The sequence below is a fragment of the Vigna unguiculata genome, chromosome 5, assembly GCF_004118075.2.
Source record: "Vigna unguiculata cultivar IT97K-499-35 chromosome 5, ASM411807v1, whole genome shotgun sequence".
NCBI lineage: Eukaryota > Viridiplantae > Streptophyta > Magnoliopsida > Fabales > Fabaceae > Vigna > Vigna unguiculata.
The window spans coordinates 47198660-47226006 of record NC_040283.1 but is presented as its reverse complement, the minus strand read 5'-3'; the positions used below and the strand labels follow the sequence as shown (position 1 = coordinate 47226006).

Genomic DNA, 27347 nt, shown 5'->3' with positions numbered 1-27347 from the left:
TTAAGCCTAACTCAACCCCACAAAACTGGTTTGTAATTGTGAATTGACTTTATCTCTAATCGATGTGGGATTTTCAACACACCCCCTCACGCCGAGGTATATTCATCTTGTGCGTGGGACAAGAAATTAGTGGGTGGTTCGTTAGTGGCCCGATATTGGGTGGAATAGAATGTCCAAGAAAATTCATCTTGTGCGTGGGTGGTTCATTAGTGGCCCGATATTGGGTGGAACAGAATGTCCAAGAAAACTCGCTAGGATAGACTCTAATTTAGCTCTAATACCATGTTAGAAGTGGGCTTTAAGCCTAACTCAACTCCACAAAACCAACATGTAAGGTGAGGTTTGTACCTCACTTATATATTGTGAATTGGTCTTATCTCTAGTCGATGTAAGACTGTCATATCTAACATTTGCTAAAACTGTTTAAATCATTAACAACCATGAATAGCGACTGTCACGTATCACTTTGTTATTTTTTTTAATTTTTTTAATTTTTTAATTTTTTAAAATGTCCATGTGTCAATCCTGTAACGTGTCACGTGTCAAAGTTAATGTTCTATATTCAATTTGGTCCCTATATTTGTTATTTTTGTTCAATTTAGTCCCAATTTTGTTTAAAATTGACCAATTTTGTTCCTATCGAAGATGTGAGCAAATTTAATTTTTATATCAGAGTTATAATGATGCGAATTTTAATATATTATATAAAAATATTTAATAAAAAATGTGAATTTTAATATAAAAATTAAATTTGGTTTCAATTTGGAGAGGGACCAAATTGGTTCACGTGGCAGTCACTGTTCATGACCGTTAATGATTTAAACGGTGTTAAAAAAAAGGACTCAATTAAACAAAATTGACGAAAACTATGACCTATTTGAATAGAAAACCAAAATTAGGACCATTTTAATATATTTTTTTTGTAAGGATCAATGAATAGTATCAATTTCTAATCATCCTATAGTTACTTCTACTATACAAGAACCTTGAAATCTAAGTATTTATAATATAAATTATAAAGTTGCATAACATCTAAAAAAATTGAAAGATCAATGAATAGTATCAATTTCTAATCATCCTATAACTCCTTCCACGGTACAACAGTCTATTTCAGTAAATTAAATATATAAGTATCTTCCTATAACCAACTGACATTACATAAGAGTAGCATATAAACATATTAAAAGTTTCTAACAACCAAGCTAATCAACTTTTAAATTTCATCATGACACGCAATTCATGAAATTAACCAATCACTTATATAACACAAACTAAAATTAATACATAATGATATAAATTCAATTTAGCGTTTACATTGTTTCAAATAAAAAATATGTCATGACAGTTAGAAAATAAAATATATATTTTACAATGAACTCCTTTAGATAGAAAAAAAAAATCGTTCAAATGATAGCTACGAAAAGTAGATGAAATAGAAGATGATGAAACTGAAATGAAAAAGCTAACATGGAACAATAGTGTCACATGTATGCATGCATGCATTCAAAAAGGAAATTGTTCATGTTAGCTTCATTATCCTTCATGTTCTTCTTCTTCGTCACTTCACTATTCTTCATGTTATTCTTCTAAACTACTGATATTCAAATTTTGCAGAATATGCTCGAGGTATAATCTAGGTTATCCATACAAAAACATTGGTTATTCCATGTATTCTATGTTGAATATTGCATGGACACATTGGATATGGTTTTACAATTTTTAAAACTTCTACATATGAATACATTTTTCTTTCGTCGATAATAAAGATTGAATAAACAAAGAAGCACTTGGAATACTTTAATCTTTTACAAAAAAACATACGTACATATCATAAAAGCATAAAACACTAAACTTGACTTTAGATCTCATAAAACCTTTATAAGTCATACAAAAAATTATCATGTTTGATACACCTTTTATTATTGCTATCGGTGATTCACATGTAAAAGATTTTAGTGTTGGTCTTCCATAGTATTGCTCACGTAATCCTTTTGTGGTTGTCATTATGATTTTTGAGACCAAATTCTTCATCTGTCATTCCTGAATACATCTAACAACTAAAAAAACATAATATAGTAGGGTGATATAACTCACACTGAAACTACACATGAGATATAGACTTATGTTTGGATACTTGTAACATAGGTTTTGGGCATAGACACCAATCAGAGTAAAAGAAAATAGCTTTTGGGTTTTTTTCTTTCTAATCCAAGCCCATGGTTTCAAGTGTACACTTGCAAATATTTTCACCCCATCAACCTATGCATTTTTTAACATGTTACTTTTATGATCCCAAATACTTCTCGTTAAAGCCAAGTATCCTTCCAAATCAAATTTCCTTTTCTATTTCATCCTGACATGTTAAAATGATGAAAATGTTGCATGACTTTGTTGTATGAAACTGTTATTATTCCTATCCATTTATAACATATATCTAAGGCGGAATTTGCTACCTTATATTCAAAAAATAGATGTTGAATTGATTTTTCGTAGTTTGTACACAACACACATCTTACATGGAATTTGTATATTTCTATGTTGGAAATTATCCTTAGTTGAGACATGATTCAAACCCACTCTCCAAATCAAAAGTTTGACACTAGGTATTGCATTTGTCTTCCATATCATTTTGAAATTTAAAGTAATCACCACAACTATTATTTTGTAGAATTTTATATGCATAATTTACATTGTATATCTCTGACTCATTCTCTTTACATTTTCAAGAATCGTGTCTCATAATTAGCTGTGTATCTATAACAATATATAAAGATGATTTCCTCTTTTGTGTTTACATTTCATAATACCAATTCTACCCTTTATAATATAATTATTTATTAAATTTTTAAAATTTAATGTTTATTTTCACCCATTTTCTATAAAACTGTTTATCATTTTTTCTTTTTTTTTAATTCATCAACAATTGATTCCTCTATTCATTTCACTTTATTTTATATATTAATTTAATAACATTACACTATTATCACCTATTAACATATTATCATTCATAATTAAGAAATGCGTACACACAGACGCGACAACGCATGTGTACACTAGTATATACTTTATTAATATTTGACTCATCTCAAACCACTCCCTCCTCCACTTTATTTTCATTCCCAAATATAATTATTCCATACACTTTGTTGCTTGTTGACTATTAGGTTACATTTTAAATCATTGTAGAAAATAAAATACTTTTAAACATTAAACTAAATTCCTTTGAACAAACTTACCTAAAAAATAGTGATAAAAAATGTATATAATATTATATTACTTTATAATTTTAAAATTACGTAAAATTAAAGAAATATAAAATAAAACTTCATCAAAACTATAAATTTACATAATTTAAAATAATTTATATAATATTATATTAGTGTATAATTTAAAAATTACGTAAAATTAAAGAAATATGAAAGAAAACTTCATCAAAACTATAAATTTACATAATTTGGCTTAACTATCTATAATTTAGTCACTGTACATTGCTTGAGGTAAAAAAATGTAAATAGTTAAAAAAAATTGGTACGTAGAATTTTTTAATATAACATGTAATTAATTATTTAAATACATTAAATTTTAAATTTTAATTTCTTATATATATTTTAAAATTTATAAAACAATAACTTTAAGGTTAATCAACTTTTAAATTTAATTCATACTCATTCTTATTAAAATTAAATAAGTGCTTTAATAATTCATAATAATATTTGAGTAGAGTAATTTTATGTATAAATTTTAAAAAGAATTAACATGTAGTGTAATTAGACTTAATTATTATTTTAGTTTTAAGTTTGAGAAAAATAACATTTTTCATTAAAAAAATTGAGATTTAATTGAATCAAAAGTTTTAATATAGGAATTAAATTGAGTATAGACATTATCATGCGACTAAATTAAATATAAATATTACCATGTGATATGTGGCATGTAGGGACATGTGATATTGTCACTACTATAACTTTTCATATGACAATTTTTGTAAACAAAAGAAAAATAAAAAAAATTAAAAATAGTATGAACTGACACATAACATATAGAAATATGATATTAACACTAATCTAACGAAAAATATCTAATTAGATAAACTAGAGGACTTAATTACACCAAACAAGAATTACGAGTGTAATTGAAATTTTCAAACAAAATTAGGTAAAAAAAATGATTTTAGCTTTTTTATTTTATTTATGGTCCTTACTATTATTCTAGTATCCAACAATTTTTTGTGTCTTTAACAAAATTCAGGTACATGAATAATAATAATATAAGCTAGAGTATCAACCTACAACCTATAACTACAAATTATAAGTCGAAACATTCATTATTAGAAAAACTTATATTTTTTGTGAATTTTATTTTGACATTATTTTTTTAGAAAATATTTATAAATTTTGTTATGAAAAAAATTTGCTGGAAATTGTTATCAACTTTTTTTAAAATATTTTGTATAAAACACTTTTAATAACAAATTTTATAAAAAATACTTACGAATTTTATAATTTTGTAAGAAATAATTATTCACGAAATAATTATCTGCCAATTAAGATTTTTAACAAAAGTAGTAGAATTTTTTTTTCATGCAAATATTTTAACAAAATTTCAAGAAAAATCGTATATAATATAAAATTTTTTACTAGTGATTATCTTTTAAATTTTATTGAAAATCTTAAATTATTAATTTGTACAAGTATACTTATTTTATTAGTTTGCTCATAGTAACTAATTAATAAATCTTCACATTCTAATTTATTTCCCTCATGCAACATTTTAAAGTAATTATTACAATTTTATTTTACCACGTACATTATTATTAGGTATAGATTAAATTTTGAAAAATAGTTCCTGTTTCCCATCGCAGTATCGTGTTGGTAAACCCAAGGAACCCTTACGCTGTGGAATAGATGATAACAAAGTAAAAAATATAGACTTAAAGAATTTTTGTTTTTTAACAGAATTATAAAGAAATATTTAAAAATACCTGAGATTCACAAAATTAAATTTTCCCATCATTAAGCAATGATTATTATATTCGATTATAATCAATTAAGTCGTAATTATTTAATATTATTTTTTCTGGGTTACGCTTTTTCATTACCTCTAATTTCTATCATATGAAATAAATCATGCAACCATTTGAACCCAGTGAAGATGCAGAAGCATGTTTGACCGTGATCGAAAGCGATGCATTGCATAGATAGAAATCGGCGAAGCCAGATATGATGTGGCTGTTACAGAACACTTGCCAAATCAAATGTCTTTCTGTTCTATTAGGAAGACGCAGGAAACCTCAAGAATCCTTTCTACACATTCATTCTCTTTCAAAATCTTCCCCGTTTCACCATCTTATTTCCAACGCCGATTCTTGCATCGTTCATTTGCCACACAACAAATCCCTCAACACCACCCTTTTACTTCACTCCACGCTCAAGTTCAATCATTTCCTTCATCCCCATCTAATCACCACCGTTACGCTTCGCTACTTGAGTCTTGTATTTCCGTCAAGGCGTTAAGGCCTGGGAAACAACTCCACGCCCGATTGTGTCAACTGGGTATTGCTTACAATCAAGATTTGGCCACCAAGCTGGTCAATTTTTACAGCGTTTGTAATTCTATTCGGAATGCCCACCAGCTGTTCGACCAAATTCCTAAAGGGAATTTATTTCTGTGGAACGTCTTGATTCGGGCTTATGCGTGGAATGGGCCCCACGAGGTTGCCATTTCACTCTACCACCAGATGCTTGAGTATGGGCTCAAGCCCGATAATTTCACTCTCCCATTTGTTCTCAAAGCATGCTCTGCACTCTCCACGATTGAAGACGGAAGGATCATTCACGAGCGTGTGATACGAACTGGGTGGGAGAGGGATGTGTTTGTTGGTGCAGCTCTTGTTGACATGTATGCTAAGTGTGGTTGTGTGGTCGATGCCCGTCACGTGTTCGACAAAATTGTTGAGAGAGATACTGTGTTATGGAACTCCATGCTGGCTGCTTATGCTCAAAATGGACACCCTGACGAATCGCTTTCTCTATGCCGCGAGATGGCAGCAACGAGTGTAAGACCCACCGAGGCAACTTTAGTCACTGTGATTTCATCTTCAGCTGACATTGCCTGTCTTCCTCATGGAAGGGAGATCCATGGATTTGGTTGGAGACATGGGTTTCAATCCAATGACAAGGTGAAAACTGCTTTGATAGACATGTATGCAAAATGTGGTTCTGTAAAAGTTGCTTGTATCTTGTTTGAGCGGCTTAGGGAGAAAAGGGTTGTATCTTGGAATGCAATTATTACTGGCTGTGCGATGCATGGTCTTGTTGTTGAAGCTTTGGACTTGTTTGAGAGAATGAGGGAAGAGGCTCAGCCAGATCATATAACATTTGTTGGTGTTCTTGCAGCTTGCAGCCGAGGGCGTTTGCTTGATGAAGGGCGAGCACTGTATAAGTTGATGGTGAGGGATTACTGTATCAACCCCACTGTTCAACACTACACATGCATGGTTGATCTCCTTGGTCACTGTGGTCAACTGGATGAGGCGTATGATCTTATAAGACAAATGGACGTAACGGCAGATTCCGGTGTATGGGGTGCTTTACTGAATTCATGCAAAACCCATGGGAATGTGGAGTTAGGAGAGGTGGCTTTAGAGAAATTAATCGAACTTGAACCCGATGACTCTGGCAATTATGTGATTTTGGCCAACATGTATGCTCAATCAGGTAAGTGGGAAGGAGTTGCTAGGTTGAGGCAGTTAATGATAGATAAAGGAATAAAGAAAAACATTGCTTGTAGCTGGATTGAAGTAAAGAACAAGGTCTATGCATTTCTTTCTGGAGATGTTTCACATCCAAATTCTGGTGCAATATATGCAGAGTTAAAGAGGTTAGAAGGACTAATGCGAGAAGCTGGATATGTCCCTGATACAGGATCTGTCTTCCATGATGTGGAGGAAGATGAGAAGGCAGACATGGTGTGCAGTCACAGCGAAAGACTAGCTATTGCATTTGGACTCATAAGTACATTGCCAGGGACCAGGCTTTTGATAACAAAGAATCTTCGGATTTGTGAGGATTGTCATGTTGCAATCAAGTTCATATCGGAAATCACGGAGAGGGAGATAACAGTGAGAGACGTCAATCGCTATCATCATTTTAAGCATGGAATGTGTTCATGTGGTGACTATTGGTGAAGAAGCTTTCTTAACTCTGCAAAACGTCATTCACTACAATTTTTAAAGTAAAGTAAACGACATTTTATACGATAAAAGACTGCACTGTGGGTTTTTGTAAAATTAGGAACTGAATTGATCAGTATTTATAGTTTCAGTGGCTAATATTAGAGGCTCATTTTTTAGGAGTTTTTTAAATGTTCAAAATGAATATATTTTTAATGTGCAAAGTAAATTCATAAACTAAACTACTCCTCAATCTCTTAATCACGTTCTTTAAAATTTGAATGGAGTGTATTTTTATTTTTAGAAACGAGACCCAGAGTCATTCTGAAACAAGGCAGGGGATAATAAGTGTTGTCCATTTATATATTCAAAATTGAAATGTTCATTCTTAAACAGAAATGATTTATGTAGTTTTAATTTTTTTTTCCTCAAAACAAACCACTTAATGTTTTCAATACAAAATAATTTAAATTCAAAAATTTAATGGGCCTTATCAAATTAAAACTATTTTTCGCGCATAAAATTGCTTTATTTTGATTCAAATAACTATTTCAGGTTTTTCCGTCATTAAAAAAAAATCTTATTTCTATTCTTTTTTTTATTGCATCGTAATTTATTTCCCATTGAACCCCGCGAATATGAAGTTATGTATCTATCAACAAATTACGCCCACCCTACTCACCAAAATAATTAATAAAAGAAATGAAAGTACGCATACGACAGCGTTGCATTCGCCCCCAACCCAACGTGCGAAGAGAAGAAACCTTTAGAATCGCGTTGGAGGAGGATCTGTCATCCCTCGCATAGCATAGCATTAGTTTTGCAGAACTCATAAAATTGAACATCCATTCCCGCGTTTCTGCAACGCCACTCTCCGTTTCTCGTTTTTTTCTCACCGACAACTTTTCTCTCTTTTCGATGATTCAATTCTATTGTAGGTGAAGCTTCGTGATAATTCAACTATGAGCTCCACCACTTCGAAAGCCACGTCCACGATTTGATTCCTGGATCCATCGCATCATTGAGGTTCGCCTCGCATCTTTTTACTATTGATCTCATACCTCACCAACTCAACCCCTCTGCATTCGTATCCTCCTTTACAATTATCAGATTTCAGATTTACCTAGCATTTCGCTTTTTCAATTCTTCATTCGGCTTGATGTATGGTTTTCTAGATGCATAGTTTTTTGCGGTGTGGTGTGGTGCATGAATTGAATTTGACCGTCTTTTCTTTTTGCAATTGATGCTTATCCGAGTTACATTGTTGATGCTTTTTTGGGATCCGGGGTTGGAATAGAGTAGGATTTGAGTGGTGTTTTCAATTGTTAATGTGCATCACGGTTCGGCTTTGTTTTGGTTTGTAGCTTTCGCGATGGCGTGGTTTAGTGGGAAAAAATCGTGGGGGAACTTCCCCGATTTGGCGGGAGCCGTTAATAAGCTTCAGGAGAGTGTGAAGAATATTGAGAAGAATTTTGATACCGCTCTTGGCTTCGAAGAGAAGGCTGAGTCCAGCAGTGAAGGTACTTAATGGCAGTTCCTAGCATTTCTTTGTCGTGTGTGAATTTTATGATAGAGGTAGATGTGAAGTTCATTAACTGTTGTGAGATTTGAGTTTCGAATTTTTGGATCAGATGTGTTTCTCTATGTGGGGATTTCTCAGTTTTGACACTGATTGGAGCTATGTCTTTTGGTTTTTGAATTCTAGATGCAGGGTCATGGCCTGTATCTACTGACACGAAAGCCCTATTTAATCCTGTCATGGCCTTTATGGGGAACAAAAGTGAGGAATCTACGGAAGAAATGTCTGAAAAAGATGAATCCTCTGAACGAGATTCTGAAACTAAGAAGTTACTAGAAGTGCCAGAGTCTCTGGATCATACACCTGTGGAGGAAGGAAACAAAGCCCTTGAAACTGATAATGAAGTCCATGTTGGAGATGAAGAAATCACTGCCCAAGAAGAAAATAAAATTCTTAAGAAAGAAGAAGATGGTGAGCATACAGAGTCAGCAGCGGATGAAACAATTGAATATAATTTGGATCATGGAAAGGAGGAACACCACTTACTGGAGATGCCTGTTGAATTGACTGAATCCTCTGTTGAGAAAATTGAGAGTTTAGATGCCATAGACCATTCTAAAGAGAAAGAGATTACCGATGAGGGAACCTCTGAGAGTCCAGTGTCAATGCAACTCACGCCTCCTAGTCTTGCAGACGATGTAGTTGAGGCTGTTACTAGCGAGTTTGGTGAATCACATGGTATTAGTGATGGGAATGCAAATTCTCAAGCTGAGACACAACAGGAGAGTAAAGAAGAGAGGGTGCAAGCAGATGAAAGTGTAAAGAGAGTATCTTCTGCTCAACATGAAGCATCGGGTGAAGGTGAGAAAGAGATGATACTGACACTTCTGTTCTACAGTCTGTGGCTTCTGATGAAGCCAGTAACTCTGATCAATCAAGTACTGAACAGTTGTCCAGTGGTACTCCAAATGAATCTTCTAAGGTGGAAACTGTAGAGTTATTACCTGAAACTGAAACAGCTGCAAAAGAAAATGAAAGCGACCACTTTGCCCATGATGTTGAAGCTGACATGAAAGTGCATCATATAAGATCTGAAAGAACTATGTCTGACTCTGGCGCCATGGTTGAACTAGAGAGGGTGAAAAGGGAAATGAAAATGATGGAAGCTGCCCTACAAGGTGCTGCAAGACAGGCTCAGGTATTTCGTTTAGTGCATGTTATCACGGCAGAAATAAAAGCTTTTTGTATGCACATTCGTTTTTGTTGCAAGATCTCGTAGTATAACAAGAAGATCTAAGCGCTACATCATCTCTAGGTAGGCTTTTTCTTGGTCTGTTGTACGTTTTGTCTTGGTTAGGGTCTATGTGTTTGTGGAACTAAGCTTTTTTCATAGACTATATATTTTCCCAAGCTTCTCTTACATAAAACAGAAGTCATGAAGATTATTAAGTGGTGTAAAAATAGTTTAGTTTCTAATTCACTTTGTCAAAAAGAAATTTTCTTAGTCTTTTATTAACCGATTGAGAAGTGAACGTAAAAAATTGTTTCTTTTTAGTATTAGCAACAAAAGGATTTGGGATTCATATTCTTTTTTCTTTTTAAGGAGATTTTTTATCTTTTTAGTTTGAAAAGTGAGAACTATGATGAATGATGGCTTGATCTCTAGATAGACGTGGTTAAGAAGTTTTGGGGGCTCATTGTCTTCTTTTTTCTTGGTTAAGATCCTAAACATATGGGGTGTTGTTTTTTATATATATGTGTGCTTGTGTATATGTATGTATATAACTTGAAAGGATTAATTTGAAAGAAAGAAGATTCTTATTCAATTGATTGAAACAATACATCAACCTTTATATATAGAGAACTCTAACTATGTAGTAATAAATAGAGAGATCTCTATAATATTCTAACAACTTCTAGTAGTACACTTAATATTGTATAGACAACACTCTCCCTCAAGCTAGTGAATGGATATCTATCATTCCCAGCTTGCATGTGAGATCATAAAATCATCGTGGGAAGATCTCTGGTAAACAAATATGCTAAGTGAAGCTCAGATGGGACAGAAAAAGTAGTGATAAGGCTACTTTCTAGCTTCTCTTTAATAAAGTGCCTATCTATCTTGTGTGTCCTATTGTGCTGAACTAGATTGTGAGCAATGCTAATAATTGACTTATTATCACAATAAAGAATCATAGGTTCTTCACAGTAAAGATAGTTCAGACCGATGGTGTAAAAGTGGCTTCTAATTCACTCTTTTGTAAATATGATTTCTTGGTCCTCTACACCCCTTTTCTTTTGCTATAATCAGCTACAATCTTCCGACTTTCTTAATAGCTAAAGGTAGTTCAATTTAATGTTCCAATATATCCAAGAAGTTGTATATAATTATACTCCTCTTCTATATGTTTCTTTTGTGGCAATTACAATGTTGCATATCTTATTACATTTTCATAATCTTGGTTCCCTTTGTAGGCAAAAGCTGATGACATTGCAAAATTGATGAATGAAAATGAACAATTAAAATCCGTGATTGAGGATTTCAAGGTATATTTACTTTTTGATTACCTAGCAGTAGCTTTGTGCGATGTTTTTGATTTATTACAACTTTTTATTGTCACTTCCTGAACCTTAGTATTTGTCATTTCATCTGTCTATTAAATATTTAAACCCAATATTTCTTGCACATGTAGCATTGGAAGCTAATCATTGATCCTATATGCCATTTCTAAGACACAGTCTTGCATTGACAAACAGCAAATGAATTGGCTAACTGAGCAACCAACATGGAATACTAATATCATGAAAAAGTAGAAGTCAAACATGTTTATTTGTCAATGATAGATGGTGTGGTTCAGAAGACAATTTTTTCAAAATCTAGTTTTTCTTCCTTGATTAATTTTGTGTCAGTTGTAGGTTATAAAAAAATTATTGAAGGTGAATTTTTTTTACATGATATTGTATGTGTTGTAATTTTCTGGATATTTCATGTTGTATAATATTTATGATGTAACAGTTTTCCTTTGCACATCTTTCTATGAAGATACCTTTGGTGTTTTTGTAAGTTAATTAGTACATGTCATTGTTCCCTACTTTTATTTCTCATCTTATTTTGTGTTGTTCACTGCTGCATCCATTTCCTCTGGAATATTTATATTTCATTGCTGATAATTGTGTAACAGAGAAAATCCAATGAGGCAGAAGTTGAGTCTTTGCGAGAGGAATACCATCAGAGAGTTGCAACTCTTGAGAGAAAGGTATCACTTGTGTAAAGACCCATAATTCTCAAATATTAAATTAAGTTATATACATACATACATAAGTGTGTGTGTGTGATTTAAAAATAGGAAGAGTAAATATTGTTGTACATGACATTGCAAAATTGATGAATGAAAATGAACAATTAAAATCCGTGATTGAGGATTTCAAGGTATATTTACTTTTTGATTACCTAGCAGTAGCTTTGTGCGATGTTTTTGATTTATTACAACTTTTTATTGTCACTTCCTGAACCTTAGTATTTGTCATTTCATCTGTCTATTAAATATTTAAACCCAATATTTCTTGCACATGTAGCATTGGAAGCTAATCATTGATCCTATATGCCATTTCTAAGACACAGTCTTGCATTGACAAACAGCAAATGAATTGGCTAACTGAGCAACCAACATGGAATACTAATATCATGAAAAAGTAGAAGTCAAACATGTTTATTTGTCAATGATAGATGGTGTGGTTCAGAAGACAATTTTTTCAAAATCTAGTTTTTCTTCCTTGATTAATTTTGTGTCAGTTGTAGGTTATAAAAAAATTATTGAAGGTGAATTTTTTTTACATGATATTGTATGTGTTGTAATTTTCTGGATATTTCATGTTGTATAATATTTATGATGTAACAGTTTTCCTTTGCACATCTTTCTATGAAGATACCTTTGGTGTTTTTGTAAGTTAATTAGTACATGTCATTGTTCCCTACTTTTATTTCTCATCTTATTTTGTGTTGTTCACTGCTGCATCCATTTCCTCTGGAATATTTATATTTCATTGCTGATAATTGTGTAACAGAGAAAATCCAATGAGGCAGAAGTTGAGTCTTTGCGAGAGGAATACCATCAGAGAGTTGCAACTCTTGAGAGAAAGGTATCACTTGTGTAAAGACCCATAATTCTCAAATATTAAATTAAGTTATATACATACATACATAAGTGTGTGTGTGTGATTTAAAAATAGGAAGAGTAAATATTGTTGTACAAATTAATTATTTAATTAAGAAAATATAGATATATTTCAAAGAAGAAATAAAGTTTGTGAAATAAAGTTTTCAAAAGTTAATTATTTAATTTTTTTCCTAGCATGAGCTTTATAAAAAAAAAAAAAAGAATAAATAAATTTGCAAGTGGGCAATTTTAACGTACTAATGTCAATTAAAAAAAATTAAATTAACATAACTAGTCATCACTGACAATTAAGAGGAAAGGTGATTATAAAACTGTAGGTTTCTTATTAAAAAGAGGGGGGTGAACACAATAGGGCAAGATCAGAATTGTGAGATAAACAAAAGTGATTTCGAAATTCAGAGAAGAGGTTGAACGGAAATATATAAAGGAGTAGGTGTTGAAGAGAAGGAAGTTGTAGGAAGTTTAGTTCAGATACTGAAAATAAAGCTACCCCGAAGTATTTTTAGTAATTGATTATTTTTATTATAATTGTTTTATGTTATTGTTAGAATTAGAGTGAAAGATTTGAGAATCCTTGGAAAGTGAAAAATATTTTGAGAGCATGTGATTTGAGTGTTTTAGGACTGATAAGGAATATAAGGGGAGGTTTTTGATTGTTATTATTTTGGTCATAATTATAGTTAGAATTAGAGAAAAGAAAAGATTGTTAATTTTTTTGAAGGAGAAAAGGTATTTTGTGACAACATGTGATAGTTATGTCTTCAAAGATTTATGTGGAATATAAAGAAATATTTAGTTAATGTTGGAGGAATAGTTGGATTGAGGTTTTGTAGTATCTTAAGAAAAATATGATTCAGAAAATTAGAAGAATAAATTAATAATGATATCGGATAAATTAAGAAAGAGAATGCAATTTTGATAAATATAAATATTTGGTTATTGAAGTTGATTGTTAGTTAATATGATATTCTTAAATTTGTTCAGATGGTTGTTTTGATTTTATGGTGTAGAAATTCTTTGAATGGAGTGAATATACTGTGATTTTGATGATGTTTTATTTAATCTTCCGTATTTATTTTGATATTCAAAATCCAATAGTAATAATTAACTAATACAAATGCAAATAGAAATAGTGGAATGTTACAACTTCGTAAATCTTGTTTGTTTTTGTGCATACTTATCAGTAGTATAACTCAGATGCATAATTCAAAAGTGGTGTATGGTCTATACAGAGAAGTTCTGGTTGATTTTTTTCATCACAGAAACTAACCGAGCAAGGCAAAACTGATAAAATTACTATTAAGGGTCACATGTTTTCCTTTGAATGCGTACTTTCATTTCAGATGTTCTCGAGTTTCTCGTCATACAAGTGCATAGCTGGCAGAGATGCCATATAAGTTGCAGAGTCAGTCTTTTGAGGGATGAACCTTCGCTTATGAAGAACCAATTCCAACAAGGTCACAGGGAAATGATTAATGAGGGACATTGCTTGTTTATATAATCAACATGACAAAGATCTCATTTATATATTTCGTAAAACAAATTTGTGAAGTTTTACAACATGTAATAATGGGTCATCAGAATACTAAGAAACATGTATTCTAGTAATTAAATTAAATACTTAAGTCTTATGGGAATGAACCTCACAAAAAGAAAGTCCAGTCTAGCAATATTGATGACAATATTTATTTATTTATTTATTTTTTATAGTAGCAGTGTTTAGTTTCTTTGGTTGTGTTGGAGAGGTGTCCAATATGTATCAAAGAGGTATATCCTGAAATATTTCTTTTATTGTGACCTGGTTGAGGGATGTTGGAAACAAGTGGAAGGCGTGTTTGTCAAGTGTCGTGTCCAAAAATGTCAGTTATGCTGAGACGCTATTCTGTGGAGGTGCTGATGCATCCTGCATCATTTGCTTTATTTAAAAGCAATACTTGAGTTGTGATTTGATATGCTGTTCCATTTTTTGTGTATACCAGTAAAATTCTTGCAATGTTAGTGCATTTGATAAACAAGTTTCCATGGAAGCAGAGACGATGAATTATAATTTAATGTTATAACATGAGCATCTAAAGCATTGGGGATTGGTGTTAGAAATTCATTTCAACATCAAAGAGGCAGGCCTAGTTTGAGCTACAGTTATGGGTTTTATAATTGTTTTGGTTTTTAATTGCAGGTTTACGCTCTCACTAAGGAGAGGGATACACTTCGCCGAGAGCAGAGTAAAAAAATTGATGCCGCTGCTCTCTTGAAAGAAAAGGATGAGATAATTACCCAAGTAATGGCAGAAGGTACTGCAGTCTGAAATTAAACCTAAATTTGTATCATCCAGGCTCTGCGGCCACAAAATCATATATTTTGTTATTTTTATCTCTTTGGGGTTGACTATGTGGATGATTCTCTTAGATGTATGCCAGCTAAAGCCTAAAGGGACAAAATTCACAGTACTAAATTATTCAGTTGGGTACTTCTTTGGATTTCTTTAACATTTGTAAAGGGATATCCTTATTTATTGGAGTAGTAAATGCTTTGTAAGCACTTTTACTTGGGCATAGAATTTTTGCATAGCTGCTTTTAATTTAGTGTGTTAAATGTAGGAAATGGAAAGTAAGATCTTGCCTGGATTTCTTTTAAGATTTTCATAGTTATAGAGTAATAAATGCTTTGTAAACACCTTTACTCGGACTTAGTATTTTGTATACCTTTATTGTTTGGCTTGGTTGACAGCTTTGAACAAGGTTTATAGGAGAGCTAGATGATAAAATTGAGGAAGGCAAAGGCTGATGTTACATTATAAAATTCTGTGAAATGTTAATTTTCATTGTTTTGGTTGGAAATTAATAATTTCTTTTGAAGGGCTTTTCGGTTGTAATTATAACATTTATCCTTTGAAGCATGGAGTTATTTAATTAGTGGAGATTATAGAGGCTCTTTCTTCATATTGGACTGTCTCTCATCCCAGGTGAAGAACTTTCAAAAAAGCAGGCTACTCAAGAATCCACAATTAGGAAACTAAGGGCTCAGGTATGCAGACTATTTGTTGTATTTCCCACAATCTTCAATTGTATATATACCTACATATTGTTACAAATGTCTTAATTATTTTTTTTATGAAAGCTAGATCAGAGATCTTGAGGAGGAGAAGAAAGGTTTGACTACTAAACTTCAGGTGATGGAATTATTCTGAAAGCATTATTAGAAGTTATTATTTGTTAGTGGTATCTTTTGAATGAATAATTCTCTTCATTCACCATGGAATCTAGGAATCAGAAATTTAATGGGTAGAGCTTTATCTTTACTTTTTGGGTGCAGATTGTTTATCTTTTTGCAAAAGGTTTTCTTCTGTAGTCTGTTTATAGAAGTCCCATCTTACTGCTAATAATTTAAATTCATATTACTTTTAAGGGTAATTATCATTTATAGTTGTGTGCTACTGTAGAGTTGTGGACAATCTTCTATATCATTGGAAGTGGCATTCTTTTTTTGGAGTAGCATGTGTTTACGATCCATATATTTACTAATACTTTTAATTGAAATTGTTTTTTGGTTAATGCCATGGAAATCAGGTGGAGGAGAATAAAGTAGAAAGTATCAAGAGGGACAAGACAGCTACAGAGAAGTTGCTGCAAGAAACAATAGAAAAACACCAAAATGAAATTGCAGCACAGAAAGAATATTATACAACTGCTTTGGCTGCTGCTAAGGAAGCTGAAGCATTAGCTGAGGCTCGTGTGAACAATGAAGCAAGAACTGAGCTAGAAAGTCGTCTGAGAGAAGCTGAGGAACGTGAATCTATGCTAGTCCAGGCACTTGAAGAATTGAGACAAACATTAAGTAGAAAGGAACAACAGGTTTGTGTTATTTTCTGACATTTCTTTTTATGGAGTTAACTTTCTCAAGATGCTATTTTCCAGTTGTAATGTTTTCTTTGTCTATTTTCAGGCTGTCTTCAAAGAAGACATGCTTCGCAGGGACATTGAGGATCTTCAAAAACGTTATCAGGTGCTCTCACTCTTTCTGCTTGTATTTGTTACAAATAAGTTTTAGCCACTTTATTTGTGTTTTTGGTAGTTTTTATAGTTTGGTTGGATTTCTCTAGGCAAGTGAAAGACGGTGTGAGGAACTGATTACGCAAGTTCCTGAATCCACAAGGCCACTTTTAAGGCAAATTGAAGCCATGCAGGTTAATACACATGATTCAGAATTATTCTACTGTTTTTTAAGGCTTTGCTCCACGGGATCTGTACTATACTAGAATTCACTTTATAACAGGAAACAAATGCCAGAAGAGCTGAAGCTTGGGCAGCTGTTGAAAGAACTCTCAATTCTCGACTTCAGGTCAGTAAAATACTTTTTTAATTTAATTTTAGAAACTTTCCCTCTGGATATCATTGTGTTTCCTCCATCTTTTCCTATCCCACAGGAAGCTGAGGCTAAAGCTGCAACTGCAGAGGAAAGAGAGCGATCTGTGAATGAACGCTTATCTCAGACCTTGTCTCGAATTAATGTCCTTGAGGCTCAGGTTTTGTAATTTCTCCAGTGAAATCGCATGTTTAATGGCAATTTCTTGTATATGTGACTTTTTGCTTTAACAATGAATTACAGATTTCCTGTTTAAGAGCAGAACAGACTCAATTAAGTAGGACCCTTGAAAAAGAGAGACAAAGGGCAGCTGAAAGTAGGCAGGAATATCTTGCAGCAAAGGAGGAAGCTGACACTCAAGAAGGTCGTGTGAGACAGCTTGAGGAAGAGATCAGAGACATTAGACAGAAATACAAGCTAGAGTTACAGGAGGCACTGATACACAGGGAGCATCTTCAGCAGGTAGAGCTTTTTGATTATGGATTTCAAATATTGCACTGCAAACTTGTTAATGAAGCTTCTGGTTTCACCTCCGATTAAATTTTCTATCATTTCTCATTTTGTGGGTAATGGGATTACCAGCCAAAGGAGAGATTTGGTTTCATGCTGCATGATCTTTTCTGTAAAAAAATTACAAAAGAAAGTCAACTTGCTTTTATGGTGGACGTTTCAACATTATATGGATTATTGGAATTAATTATATTAGCAAGCTTATGTAGAATATTTGGTCAAATTATGGAACAGAAACAATACATAAAAATGAAAAAAAATAAAAAATAACTAGGTACAGTATTGCGTGAGTTAAGTTCTTAATTGTTTCCAGGAGATAGAAAAAGAAAAGGCTGCTCGATCAGAGCTGGAGAGAACTGCCCGTGTTCATTCTGCTCCATCGTCAGATCAAACTCCCATTACAAAGCAAACTTCTGCTTTTGAGAATGGTGTGATGCTCTGCTTCTCTATCCATCACTATGGCTGAGTTGTCTGTGATATATGTTTAATATTCTTTATGATGTAGGAAACCTGTCTCGGAAAATATCTAGTGCAAGCTCCCTTGGAAGCTTGGAAGAAAGCCACTTTCTGCAAGCATCGTTGGACTTATCTGATAGTATTTCTGATAGGAGAATCCCAGGAGAAGTAAGTATGAGCCCTTACTATGTGAAAAGCATGACACCTAGTTCTTTTGAAGCTGCGCTTCGTCAGAAGGAGGGTGAACTTGCTTCATACATGTCACGCCTGGTATGATTTTTCTTGCCTTCATTCCCTGTAAACGTTTTGCACCATATATTCTTGTTCATAGCTTGACATTCTCTTATCATTGAGAATTTATCATGATGTTCAAGTAATAGAACTTATAGTATATCACTAATATAATTTATATTAAGCTGTTGGATCATAGGGCAGTGATCTGGATGACCCTTTTATTTGGGATACAATGATGATTTCTTTTAATACAAATTCCAGGCATCACTGGAATCTATCCGCGATTCTCTTGCTGACGAGCTGGTCAAAATGACAGAACAGGTGAATTTTGCTTCCTGTTTATCACTTATAGTCACGTTCCTTGTCATTAACCATGACATGAATATCATATCCACCCTGCAGTGTGAGAAGTTGCGTGGGGAGGCTGCTGTATTACCTGGCTTACGGTCAGAGCTAGACGCACTAAGGAGGAGGCACTCTGCTGCTTTGGAATTGATGGGCGAACGTGATGAAGAGGTAATTCTAACTTTGGCAACCTCTGTTTTCTTTCTAGAAGTAATTTCTTAGACATAATTTGGTTTTTGGATTCCTGACCTAGTGGCCTGCCTATTCTATCTGTAAGGAAATCACTGCCAACCTATGAACTAATTCTTTAAGTTTGTTTTCTGATCATTTTTCTTGTGTTTGAAATACTTTAGGGTCCAGACAAGAGTATGGCACTACTGAATCGTGACCCTTTCAGAAAATCTGAGAAATCAAATGAAAGAAAAACGCTAGACAAGCTAGGCCATAAATAAAATAATGGGCGAAAGAGAAGAAAATAATTTGTAGGCTTGTAGTTATACGTAGGACTTTGCTATGCCAAAACTGTCGTCTTTCCTTTTATTTATTTACTTTTATAATGAAAAAGTTATCTACTTTGTAGTTTTCACTGAAAAAAAACTTTCCATGTGTTTAGCTGGAGGAACTACGTGCGGATATTGTAGACTTGAAGGAAATGTACAGAGAACAAGTGAACTTGCTTGTTAATAAGGTATTCTAAGCTGGATCTTTTACTCCCTAGATGCCCTAGTTTTTTTTTTCTCACTTTCCATAAAATGCTTAACCATTTGTTTTTATCCATATACTTGGATTTATAACCTTAGTGTGTCTTTTTACAGATCCAGCGTATGAAACCATCAATGATGGATAGCGACTAGTTTGGTTGAAGAAAGGGCTTGGGGAACCGAAAAGGTAAGTATTTGAGATGGTCTTGGCATGACCATGTCTCTGGGCTGCGTTTGATGTACATTGGAAATGGTAATATATTGGAAGAGTGCCATGGGACTCTGGAGAGTGATTCGTTCAGGTCTTCCATCGGAAGTATGTATTTTGTTTGCCTGGCCATCTGATACTGATAGTCTTTCTTGTTAAGGGAATGCTGTATAGGCTGTTTTTTATACCAAATTCATACTTGGAGAGATCCTTAGAATATTGTTGCCGAGTTTCTTGACAATATAGGGTTTTTTTCCTCCCCAAGTGTGTAATGTTCCAAATAAACAAAAAGGGAAGCGCTAGCTAAAACCACATTTTTGTTGGGTTCTGTATTTCTTTATTCCTGAATGAATTTGTATGATTTTATCATAAATTTCTGCTTCGAATATCCTCATAGTATATTAAAGGATAAAAATAAATTCTTATCAATGCTTTTTACTACTTTATTATAACTTTCTAATAATAAAGTTGAAAGAACTTGTTATATACAACAATTTGTAATTGGATAATAACATAAATGATTTTACACTAATAGTGTACGCATTATTTGTTTTTATAGAAATTTAAAAAGCTTAAATTAAAAATTTGACCATATATGACGGTTAATTCGTCAAATACTTTTTGGTAACTACAAAAATCAATAAATTTACCATATATGACAATTTATCACTCAAAGATACCTACTCCAAAGAAAGAAAACAGGTTGTCCAAAAATACCTACGAGACAAATGACAGAAACACGTGAAATGTCCAAAACTTCAAACATATAAATCATTTGCAAGGACATGAACTCTTAACAAAGGAGACGAACACTTTTTACATTAAAAATTACATTATAAATATTAGGCACTGTTTGCTATAACCCAGTTGCAAAAATTAGGAAATTGTGTGTAAAAATAATAATAAAAAAAAGGAAGGCGTAAAAGTATAATTACAACAAGCCTTACAAGTGTTGCTATAATTTGTTTTAAATCGAGTTGACAAAGTTTGCAAAGAAAAAGTGCGATCATGATGAAATCACAATAATTAAGAGATTTTTTGTCACATTAAAAAGAAGTGCAAGTATAATTAGAAGAAAACATAGAGAACATTGTTGTAATTTCTCTAAACACAATGAGTATGTTTGGACTCAATTATAAATGATACCGAATCTAATCGACTTGAATAACACCATATTGGCATGAAGAAGACGCGTCTGCAAAATCCGCTTAAGTTACACATTCACATTATGGCTTTGAACCTTATTAAGAGGTGATCCTTTGACCCAAAAGGAAAATGATCCCATGTTTGCAATGCATTGCATGATTTCATTGAATAACGTTAGTCAACTCGAACAAAGCCTTTCATACAGTTCATGATTGTCACCACAACTTGATTCTACCTTTTACTTTAGCAGAGTATATTCTCAAGAGAATAGAGTACAGTGGTGTTGAGTTGTTTATTTGACTTGACTTTTTGCGTACATTAAGATATCAGTGCATGTACTCACTTTGGTGTCAAGCATTTCGGCTATTAGCTCCAAAATCTGGTTTTGTTTTCATTCCATTATCTACTACGACTTTCAAAGTCTACTCTTCCATCCAGTTGTCCACGTCCGAGCATGAAACTTCTTTCTAAAGTTCTTAATATATTTTTTATCAATTAAATGAGATACACGATTTTTCTACAATACCCTCTGCCCTTTCATACTCCAAATGCTCTTTTAAATGCTGCAGTTTCATTCATTTATTTATTTGTAAGTCCAGCAGCATTTGCAAGAGCAATCTGCTTCTGCAGTTGGTTTAATTCTAGGCTTCCTTCATTGTTTTGGTTTTTGTCAGAACTTTTCAGGAAAGAAAAAAGGTGAGATGCAGACCAGTGAGGATCAGAAGATTCAACAGAATGAAGCCATTGGTTCATTTGCTCCAAGGTATGAAGCTGATACAGTTCAGCCAATAGGGAGTCCATGGAGCACTGGACTATTTGACTGTCATGAGAATCAGACAAATGGTATTATCTACTTTACTTTAATTTCTTCAACTAAGTTTTTTACTAGATTACAAGTTCAAACTTGTTCCAGAAAGATAACCTTTTCATTACTGGATTCATTTATCTTTATTTGCTTCACAATATGCAGTGTGGTTAATCTAATTATGCACACTTTATTTTGGTTGCAGCTGTTATGACATCATTTTTCCCGTGTGTAACATTTGGGCAGATAGCAGAAATATTAGATGGTGGAGAACTTAGTAAGGACCCTTACACCTAGCTCACCATGCATTCATTTCTCACAATTTTTTTCCACTTTTTAGATATAAATGTTTGAACCCATAACATTGAAATTCAAGAGTGAGTTGTAGTATTCTATTACTCAGAAATAGACAGATTAAACAACACAGTAAAAAACTCTCACAAACATTATATTCAATTTCAAGTTAAAGATAATGTAATGTTTTCCTATGTATTGGTTTTTCTCTGGGATTGTCTAACAATTGACACATTCAAATGATTTCAGGTTGTCATCTGGGGAGCTTCATTTACCTATTAATGATGCCTGCTTTGTGCTCTCAATGGATAATGGGGTCAAAGTACAGAACAAAGTTGAGAAAAAGGTATAATTTGGTGGAAGCACCATACACGGACATAGTCTCTCACATCTTTTGTCCATGCTGTTCCCTTTGTCAAGAGTTCAGAGAGCTAAAAATAAGAGGACTTGACCCTGCTCTTGGTAACTCACCTCCTTCCTTCTCCTCTACCCTCATTCAATTTTACATTCTTAATCATTATCTGACAGACCTTATTGCAATTTCCATGCAGGATGGAATGGAATTCTTGCACAAAACCATGCAAAACAGCAAAGTGGTCAAACATTGAACGTTCCTCCTCCAAACCAATTCATGTCCAAGTGAACACATTCACGGTGGAGCTGTTAAAATTTAAACCGAGTTGTATTTCTTTTGATTCTTTCTGTGCTTGTTTACTTTTGATGTCTGATGCTTGTGTCTGAATTGTAAGAAAGAAAATAAAGCCGAAAGGTGACAAGTTTGGTATGATAGGTATATCACTGTATAAAATTGTTGCATCCATTCTTACATGGAGAGTCTTACTGTATAAACTCTTTGGAAGAATATAAACTAAGTACCTTTTATTAATATTCATGACGCAACTGCCAAATATTTATTCATGAATGCAACTTGTACAAAACATAGTTTTTTTCTATATAGTACTACAACACACATAAGCTGATCATTAAAAAAAGGTTACAATATCCAAATTATGTATATGTCTCTCATTTTGGTAGTAAAAACATGATTAATTAACTTTAAGAGAACACTTATTGGAGTTCATTACATTGCCTCGTGTTGTTGATCATGAACCCTTTTCCCTCTTTCTTCCTTCTTTGAGACTGCTTCAGCACTAGGGCCATAAGCCCAACTGCAAACCAAATAGTAAAGAAAATTAACAGCACTCATTATGGCAAGAAGCCAATAATACTTGTCATAGTGACCCTTGTTGATGTTATCAGAAACCCAACTCTGTTTTCCACCTTTGGAAGTAGCATTATCCACAATGCTGAGTATAAGAGAAGCCACCAAGTTTCCCACAGCAGATCCTAGGCTGAAAAGAGATGCAGCAATGCTTGACATGCTGCTTGGAAACTCTGAGTAATAGAACTCTGATTGGCCTATGGTGTTAAAGGCTTCTGCTATACCACACAGAATATTATGAGGAATAAGCCACATTGCAGACATCTCCAACACTGCATCAGGATTATCTACAAACCCCTCTCGTATTGCTTTCCTCCTCCTTACACTCTCAACAATTGCTGAAGTCACAAAGTCCAAAAAGGAGAAAAACAGTCCAATTCCTATTCTTCTTTTGGCACTGATGGTGACTGGTTTTCCTCTCACTTTTGAAGCTACAGGAAGAATGACACGATCATAGACACCCGCAGTTATGCACACTGCAAGCATCATGAATACTCCGAAAGAGCCTGCTGGAATTTGGAAGCTTGAAGTGACATGTCTGTTCATGGTTTTAGCTTGGAGCAACCAAAGTGATGTTTGGCTTGTGCTGACTGCCACCATGATACCGGTCGACCAAATGGGAACAACCTTAATGATTGCCTTCAGTTCTTCCACTTGCTCTATTGTGCAAAGACTCCATTTTTCTGAAGCTGACCCATCAGAGGCTATATCCCGTTCTCTGTCTCTGATGATGCAAGCTTTGTTTAGAAACCTACAATAATAAGTAAGCATCAAGTCAAAAACTTTATCAGTTCATGGCACTCAAGATCATCAGGGTAATGCATGATTTTGCTTTCAACCTTAGTTTATCAGTTGGGGCGATAAGGGTTGAGTCCTTGTCACGGTGATACACCCCATTGCCAGTGGAGTTCTTAGGTGGAAATGAAAGCTTTCTGTTCTTATAGGCAACGAAAATCACTTGGGCAAAGCCAGTGATCAAGCTGGTGTTTGGTTTCTGCTTCACATAACGTGGGGAAATGAGGAAGAAGGAGAGAGTGGAGAAGAACATGAGTGCTGCTGGGACCCCAAAGCCCAGTTTCCAACCAAAATGGTCTTGGATGTAAACTATTCCCGTCAAGGCAAAAACGACAGCAATGGTCTGAGAAGCTATGTACCAAGTTATGAAGCTTTCTAAGATCCTTTGATTGTTGGGTTTGGTTTTTTGTTTAAGCTGGTCTGCACCAAATGCTAAGGAGCATGAGATGCCACCACCTCCAATGGATATGAGAGCAAAGCAAGAGAGTAAGATAGCCATTTGAGGTGGTGTTGTTGCAGATTTGCAGTTTTCAGTTGAGTGGCTGCATGGCCTTGCCTCTGGGATCATGGCAGTTAACCACATCACAGCCATTCCCTGCAAAATTCTCCTTAAATTCAGTCAAATTTCCTTTAACTATACTTTATAATCTTATTTTCTTGGCATGAGCTAATCTTCGAAGTTCCACATCGAGTGTATTACTGATAATATCATTACATTTTACGAACAAAACGTTCAAAATTCCCTTTATTAACATTTTAGTATATATAATATGAGAAAAAGAGAAAAGTTTATCCTCTCAAGATGAACCTAACTCTGCTCTTTGAAATAAGAAATACATCATAATGAAGAAGAAAAAAGAAACTATATTATCATATTATGTTAGCACAACAAATATCATAGTTATATATTATATCATATCAGTGTATCAAAGGTCTTAAATCACACTCACAAATTCTTTAATTATTAAATAGACATTTTGGATGTTCTTAATGAATGACACTAATATTTCTTTTAAGTATATAACTATATATATAATTCTTTATTGATAAAAAATATGTGAAAAAGAAATATGAATATCATATCTTTTAATCATCATAATAATTTCATGGGTTTTGCGTAAAAGTCAAAATGTATATGTATACGCAACGTTTACTTAGTATCTTTTTCTTGTTAAATTTTGAATATATTAATCACTATTTAAATATTATATATATTGTCAACTTTTATGCTTCCTTTTGTTTTGGATGGACACTGACTCACTTGATTAGCAGAATCAAGATCTGAAGCCGTAAATAATATTAGTTTAGAATCGTTTTTCTTTTACAAAGAATCTGTGTTAATCAGCACTGATGAGAAGTTCTTAGGATTTTAAGAAGTTAAAAATAGAATAGAAAGGAAGAGATACGAACCAGGAAACTGAGAATTGAACCTAAACCAATGGAAAGAAAACGACCCAAATATGCATCAGCAACAAATGCAGCAAGCACAGGACCAAAATTTGTAGCAGCAAACCACAAGAACAAAATCTTAGTTGCTTTCACTGCTCCCATTCTGTAATCTCCCATTAAATACAGTATCATGTTTGGAATAAGTCCAACGCTTGCCAACTTCGCTAGTGCTTCATTTGCTGCAGTATAACTCATTTTCAACGATCAAATCGTTAGAAGTGTTAGGTTTACAGAAGGAGTTTCACTGGGAAAAACAAACACTAATGAGACCTGAGCTCAATCATACAAGACATTGACACCACTCTCAACGTAAAAACTTAAGGCAATAAGTTTATGAGTCTTGATCCTTATATGATGTTCTACTTTCTCATTTCTGGCCAATGTGAATTTAGATTCGCACTTGGATTCCTAACAAAAAGTTCTACAAGAAGTTTTACATAGACTAAAGATAAAATAATTTTATAATAAACAAGTGGATACAAACCTCACTTTACAAACCAGTTTTGAGAATTAACTTTGACTTATAAAGTTCATCTCTTAACACAGATCAAACTAAACAAATATCTAAAACTCATTAGCATAACTTTTTTTCTTACCTATAATGAAAGGCATAGTAATGAAGCCACCCTTTCGACGTTCTACATGTAGATTCATGTGTTGGTGTGCAGCAACCTCGATTTCCTTGTCCATGTCTGATACAGAGAAAAGTAAGAACAAATAGCAGAGAAAGAACTACAAAGTAAAAATCTGCATACTCTTCACAGACACACCTATTCATTAAGAGAATGAGTGTATTTTCTTGATTCTAGTTATAAGAAAAACACTCGCACATTTTTCAATATAGATTATTTTAGTAACTTCAATTATTTATTCATTATATTAAGGAAGGAGGCAATGTTTAAAATATTTATTGACAGCACTATATATTAAGTGGAAGTGCTTTCTTCATGGAATTACAAAGTTTACATGGAAGTGCTGTGCCGATTAAGTATGATTAACCAATAATTGGATAGAACCATGATTCATTAAGCTTTTTTCTCCGTTTTCTTTTCTTAATTATTCATTAAAAAAGATACGAAGGTCGTGCAGGGGAAGCGTTGGATCATGTGCCAATTTGTTAAGTGTTTTACTTACTGTTGATGTGCAATATTTATAATTTTTTTTTTGTTGATGTATTATGTGTGTTTGGAACATAAAATATTCTTTTTCTCATATGTTCTTTTTACTTATAAAACTTAAACTTCAAACTAGTCTCAAATAATATAGTTTTAATCAAATCAACATAATTTTCCTAGATCTTAATGACGTTCTAAATTTTGTTATGTTATTTTATGGAAAATACATATATTTTTCATTTAAAAAAATTTCAATACCTCCTTATTTTTGTTGAATAAAAGTATTAATATAAGTAGATCTTGTAAGAAAACAATTTATTTGAAATGAAAAAAAAAAGAGGAAGTAACAGATTGTAATTAAAAAAGAATAATGATTATTATCATATTTTATTATTATTATTATTATTATTATTATTATTATTGCCATAATAGAGTAATAATAATTTGTACGAACACTTTTCATCTCTCGTTTTAAAACTTTTTACACTTCTTTATCTTCTTATTTGATTATATAGTGAATTATTTCTAGTATCTATCTTTTTAAAAGTTAAAGATAGCATTATCTGTAATTTTTATATGCTTATGTTCACCTAACTCCCAAGTAGCAAATAAGAAAGCTAAAATAATAAGATAAATAAACGAGAAAAATGATAATATAGTGTCTCGAGTTGATAATATAATATGAAATTTAAAAAAAAAAGTTATAGATATATTTCTTAATTAATTATGTACTACATTGACAATGACAAATGAAAATAAACTGAATTAATATATACCCGGTGTTTTCATGACATTTCATTAACGAAACGCATAGAACTCAATAAATTGTATATTTTT

At 32.9% G+C, this 27347-nt stretch overlaps 4 protein-coding genes across 5 annotated transcripts; 3 read left to right on the top strand and 1 right to left on the bottom strand.

The window, feature by feature from the left end:
- Positions 1-5122: 5122 nt before the first annotated feature.
- On the top strand, positions 5123-7355 carry LOC114183123 (pentatricopeptide repeat-containing protein At4g21065-like). Of its 2 annotated transcripts, XM_028070019.1 has the most exons (2): positions 5123-6716; positions 6870-7355. In XM_028070019.1, exons 1-2 carry the CDS (start codon positions 5255-5257, stop codon positions 7184-7186), a joined length of 1779 nt encoding a protein of 592 aa, XP_027925820.1. In that variant the 5' UTR covers positions 5123-5254; the 3' UTR covers positions 7187-7355. The 2 variants fall into 2 exon arrangements, with proteins under 2 accessions (XP_027925820.1, XP_027925819.1); XM_028070018.1 differs by having other exon boundaries at positions 5123-7355.
- Positions 7356-7848: 493 nt separating this feature from the next.
- Positions 7849-20057, top strand: LOC114183662 (golgin candidate 5). The gene is given in 21 exon segments (XM_028070752.1): positions 7849-8197; positions 8536-8691; positions 8877-9554; positions 9557-9888; positions 11166-11237; positions 11873-11947; positions 15045-15159; positions 15831-15892; positions 15990-16037; positions 16435-16719; positions 16811-16870; positions 16968-17051; positions 17141-17206; positions 17292-17390; positions 17474-17692; positions 18054-18168; positions 18246-18466; positions 18692-18751; positions 18833-18946; positions 19389-19463; positions 19591-20057. Coding segments are annotated over 20 exon segments (2967 nt in total). The 5' UTR covers positions 7849-8197; positions 8536-8543; the 3' UTR covers positions 19630-20057.
- Positions 20058-21314: 1257 nt separating this feature from the next.
- LOC114183407 (protein PLANT CADMIUM RESISTANCE 8) lies at positions 21315-22753 on the top strand. The gene is made up of 5 exons (XM_028070421.1): positions 21315-21419; positions 21505-21673; positions 21841-21912; positions 22179-22391; positions 22481-22753. Exons 1-5 carry the CDS (start codon positions 21330-21332, stop codon positions 22570-22572), a joined length of 636 nt encoding a protein of 211 aa, XP_027926222.1. The 5' UTR covers positions 21315-21329; the 3' UTR covers positions 22573-22753.
- A 59-nt stretch (positions 22754-22812) lies between these two features.
- On the bottom strand, positions 22813-26211 carry LOC114183406 (protein NRT1/ PTR FAMILY 1.2-like). Its single transcript, XM_028070420.1, has 4 exons — positions 25992-26211; positions 25357-25574; positions 23991-24541; positions 22813-23902 (listed from the first exon to the last, which is right to left on the bottom strand). The coding sequence occupies exons 1-4, from the start codon at positions 26083-26085 to the stop codon at positions 23011-23013; spliced, it is 1755 nt and encodes a 584-aa protein (XP_027926221.1). The 5' UTR covers positions 26086-26211; the 3' UTR covers positions 22813-23010.
- Between the last annotated feature and the right edge of the window lie 1136 nt (positions 26212-27347).

What these genes read in the sequence shown, in the direction of transcription:
- LOC114183123 (XM_028070018.1), top strand. Translation starts at nt 5,255, where the DNA reads ATGTCTTTCTGTTCTATTAGGAAGACGCAGGAAACCTCAAGAATCCTT.
- LOC114183407 (XM_028070421.1), top strand. Translation starts at nt 21,330, where the DNA reads ATGAGATACACGATTTTTCTACAATACCCTCTGCCCTTTCATACTCCA. An exon ending in TTTCATTCATTTATTTATTT is followed by an intron (nt 21,420 to 21,504) that starts GTAAGTCCAGCA and finishes GGTTTTTGTCAG; the next exon opens with AACTTTTCAGGAAAGAAAAA. An exon ending in AGGACTTGACCCTGCTCTTG is followed by an intron (nt 22,392 to 22,480) that starts GTAACTCACCTC and finishes ATTTCCATGCAG; the next exon opens with GATGGAATGGAATTCTTGCA.
- LOC114183406 (XM_028070420.1), bottom strand. Translation starts at nt 26,085, where the DNA reads ATGGACAAGGAAATCGAGGTTGCTGCACACCAACACATGAATCTACAT. An exon ending in TACTATGCCTTTCATTATAG is followed by an intron (nt 25,575 to 25,991) that starts GTAAGAAAAAAA and finishes GTTATACTGCAG; the next exon opens with CAAATGAAGCACTAGCGAAG. An exon ending in GTTCAATTCTCAGTTTCCTG is followed by an intron (nt 24,542 to 25,356) that starts GTTCGTATCTCT and finishes AGAATTTTGCAG; the next exon opens with GGAATGGCTGTGATGTGGTT.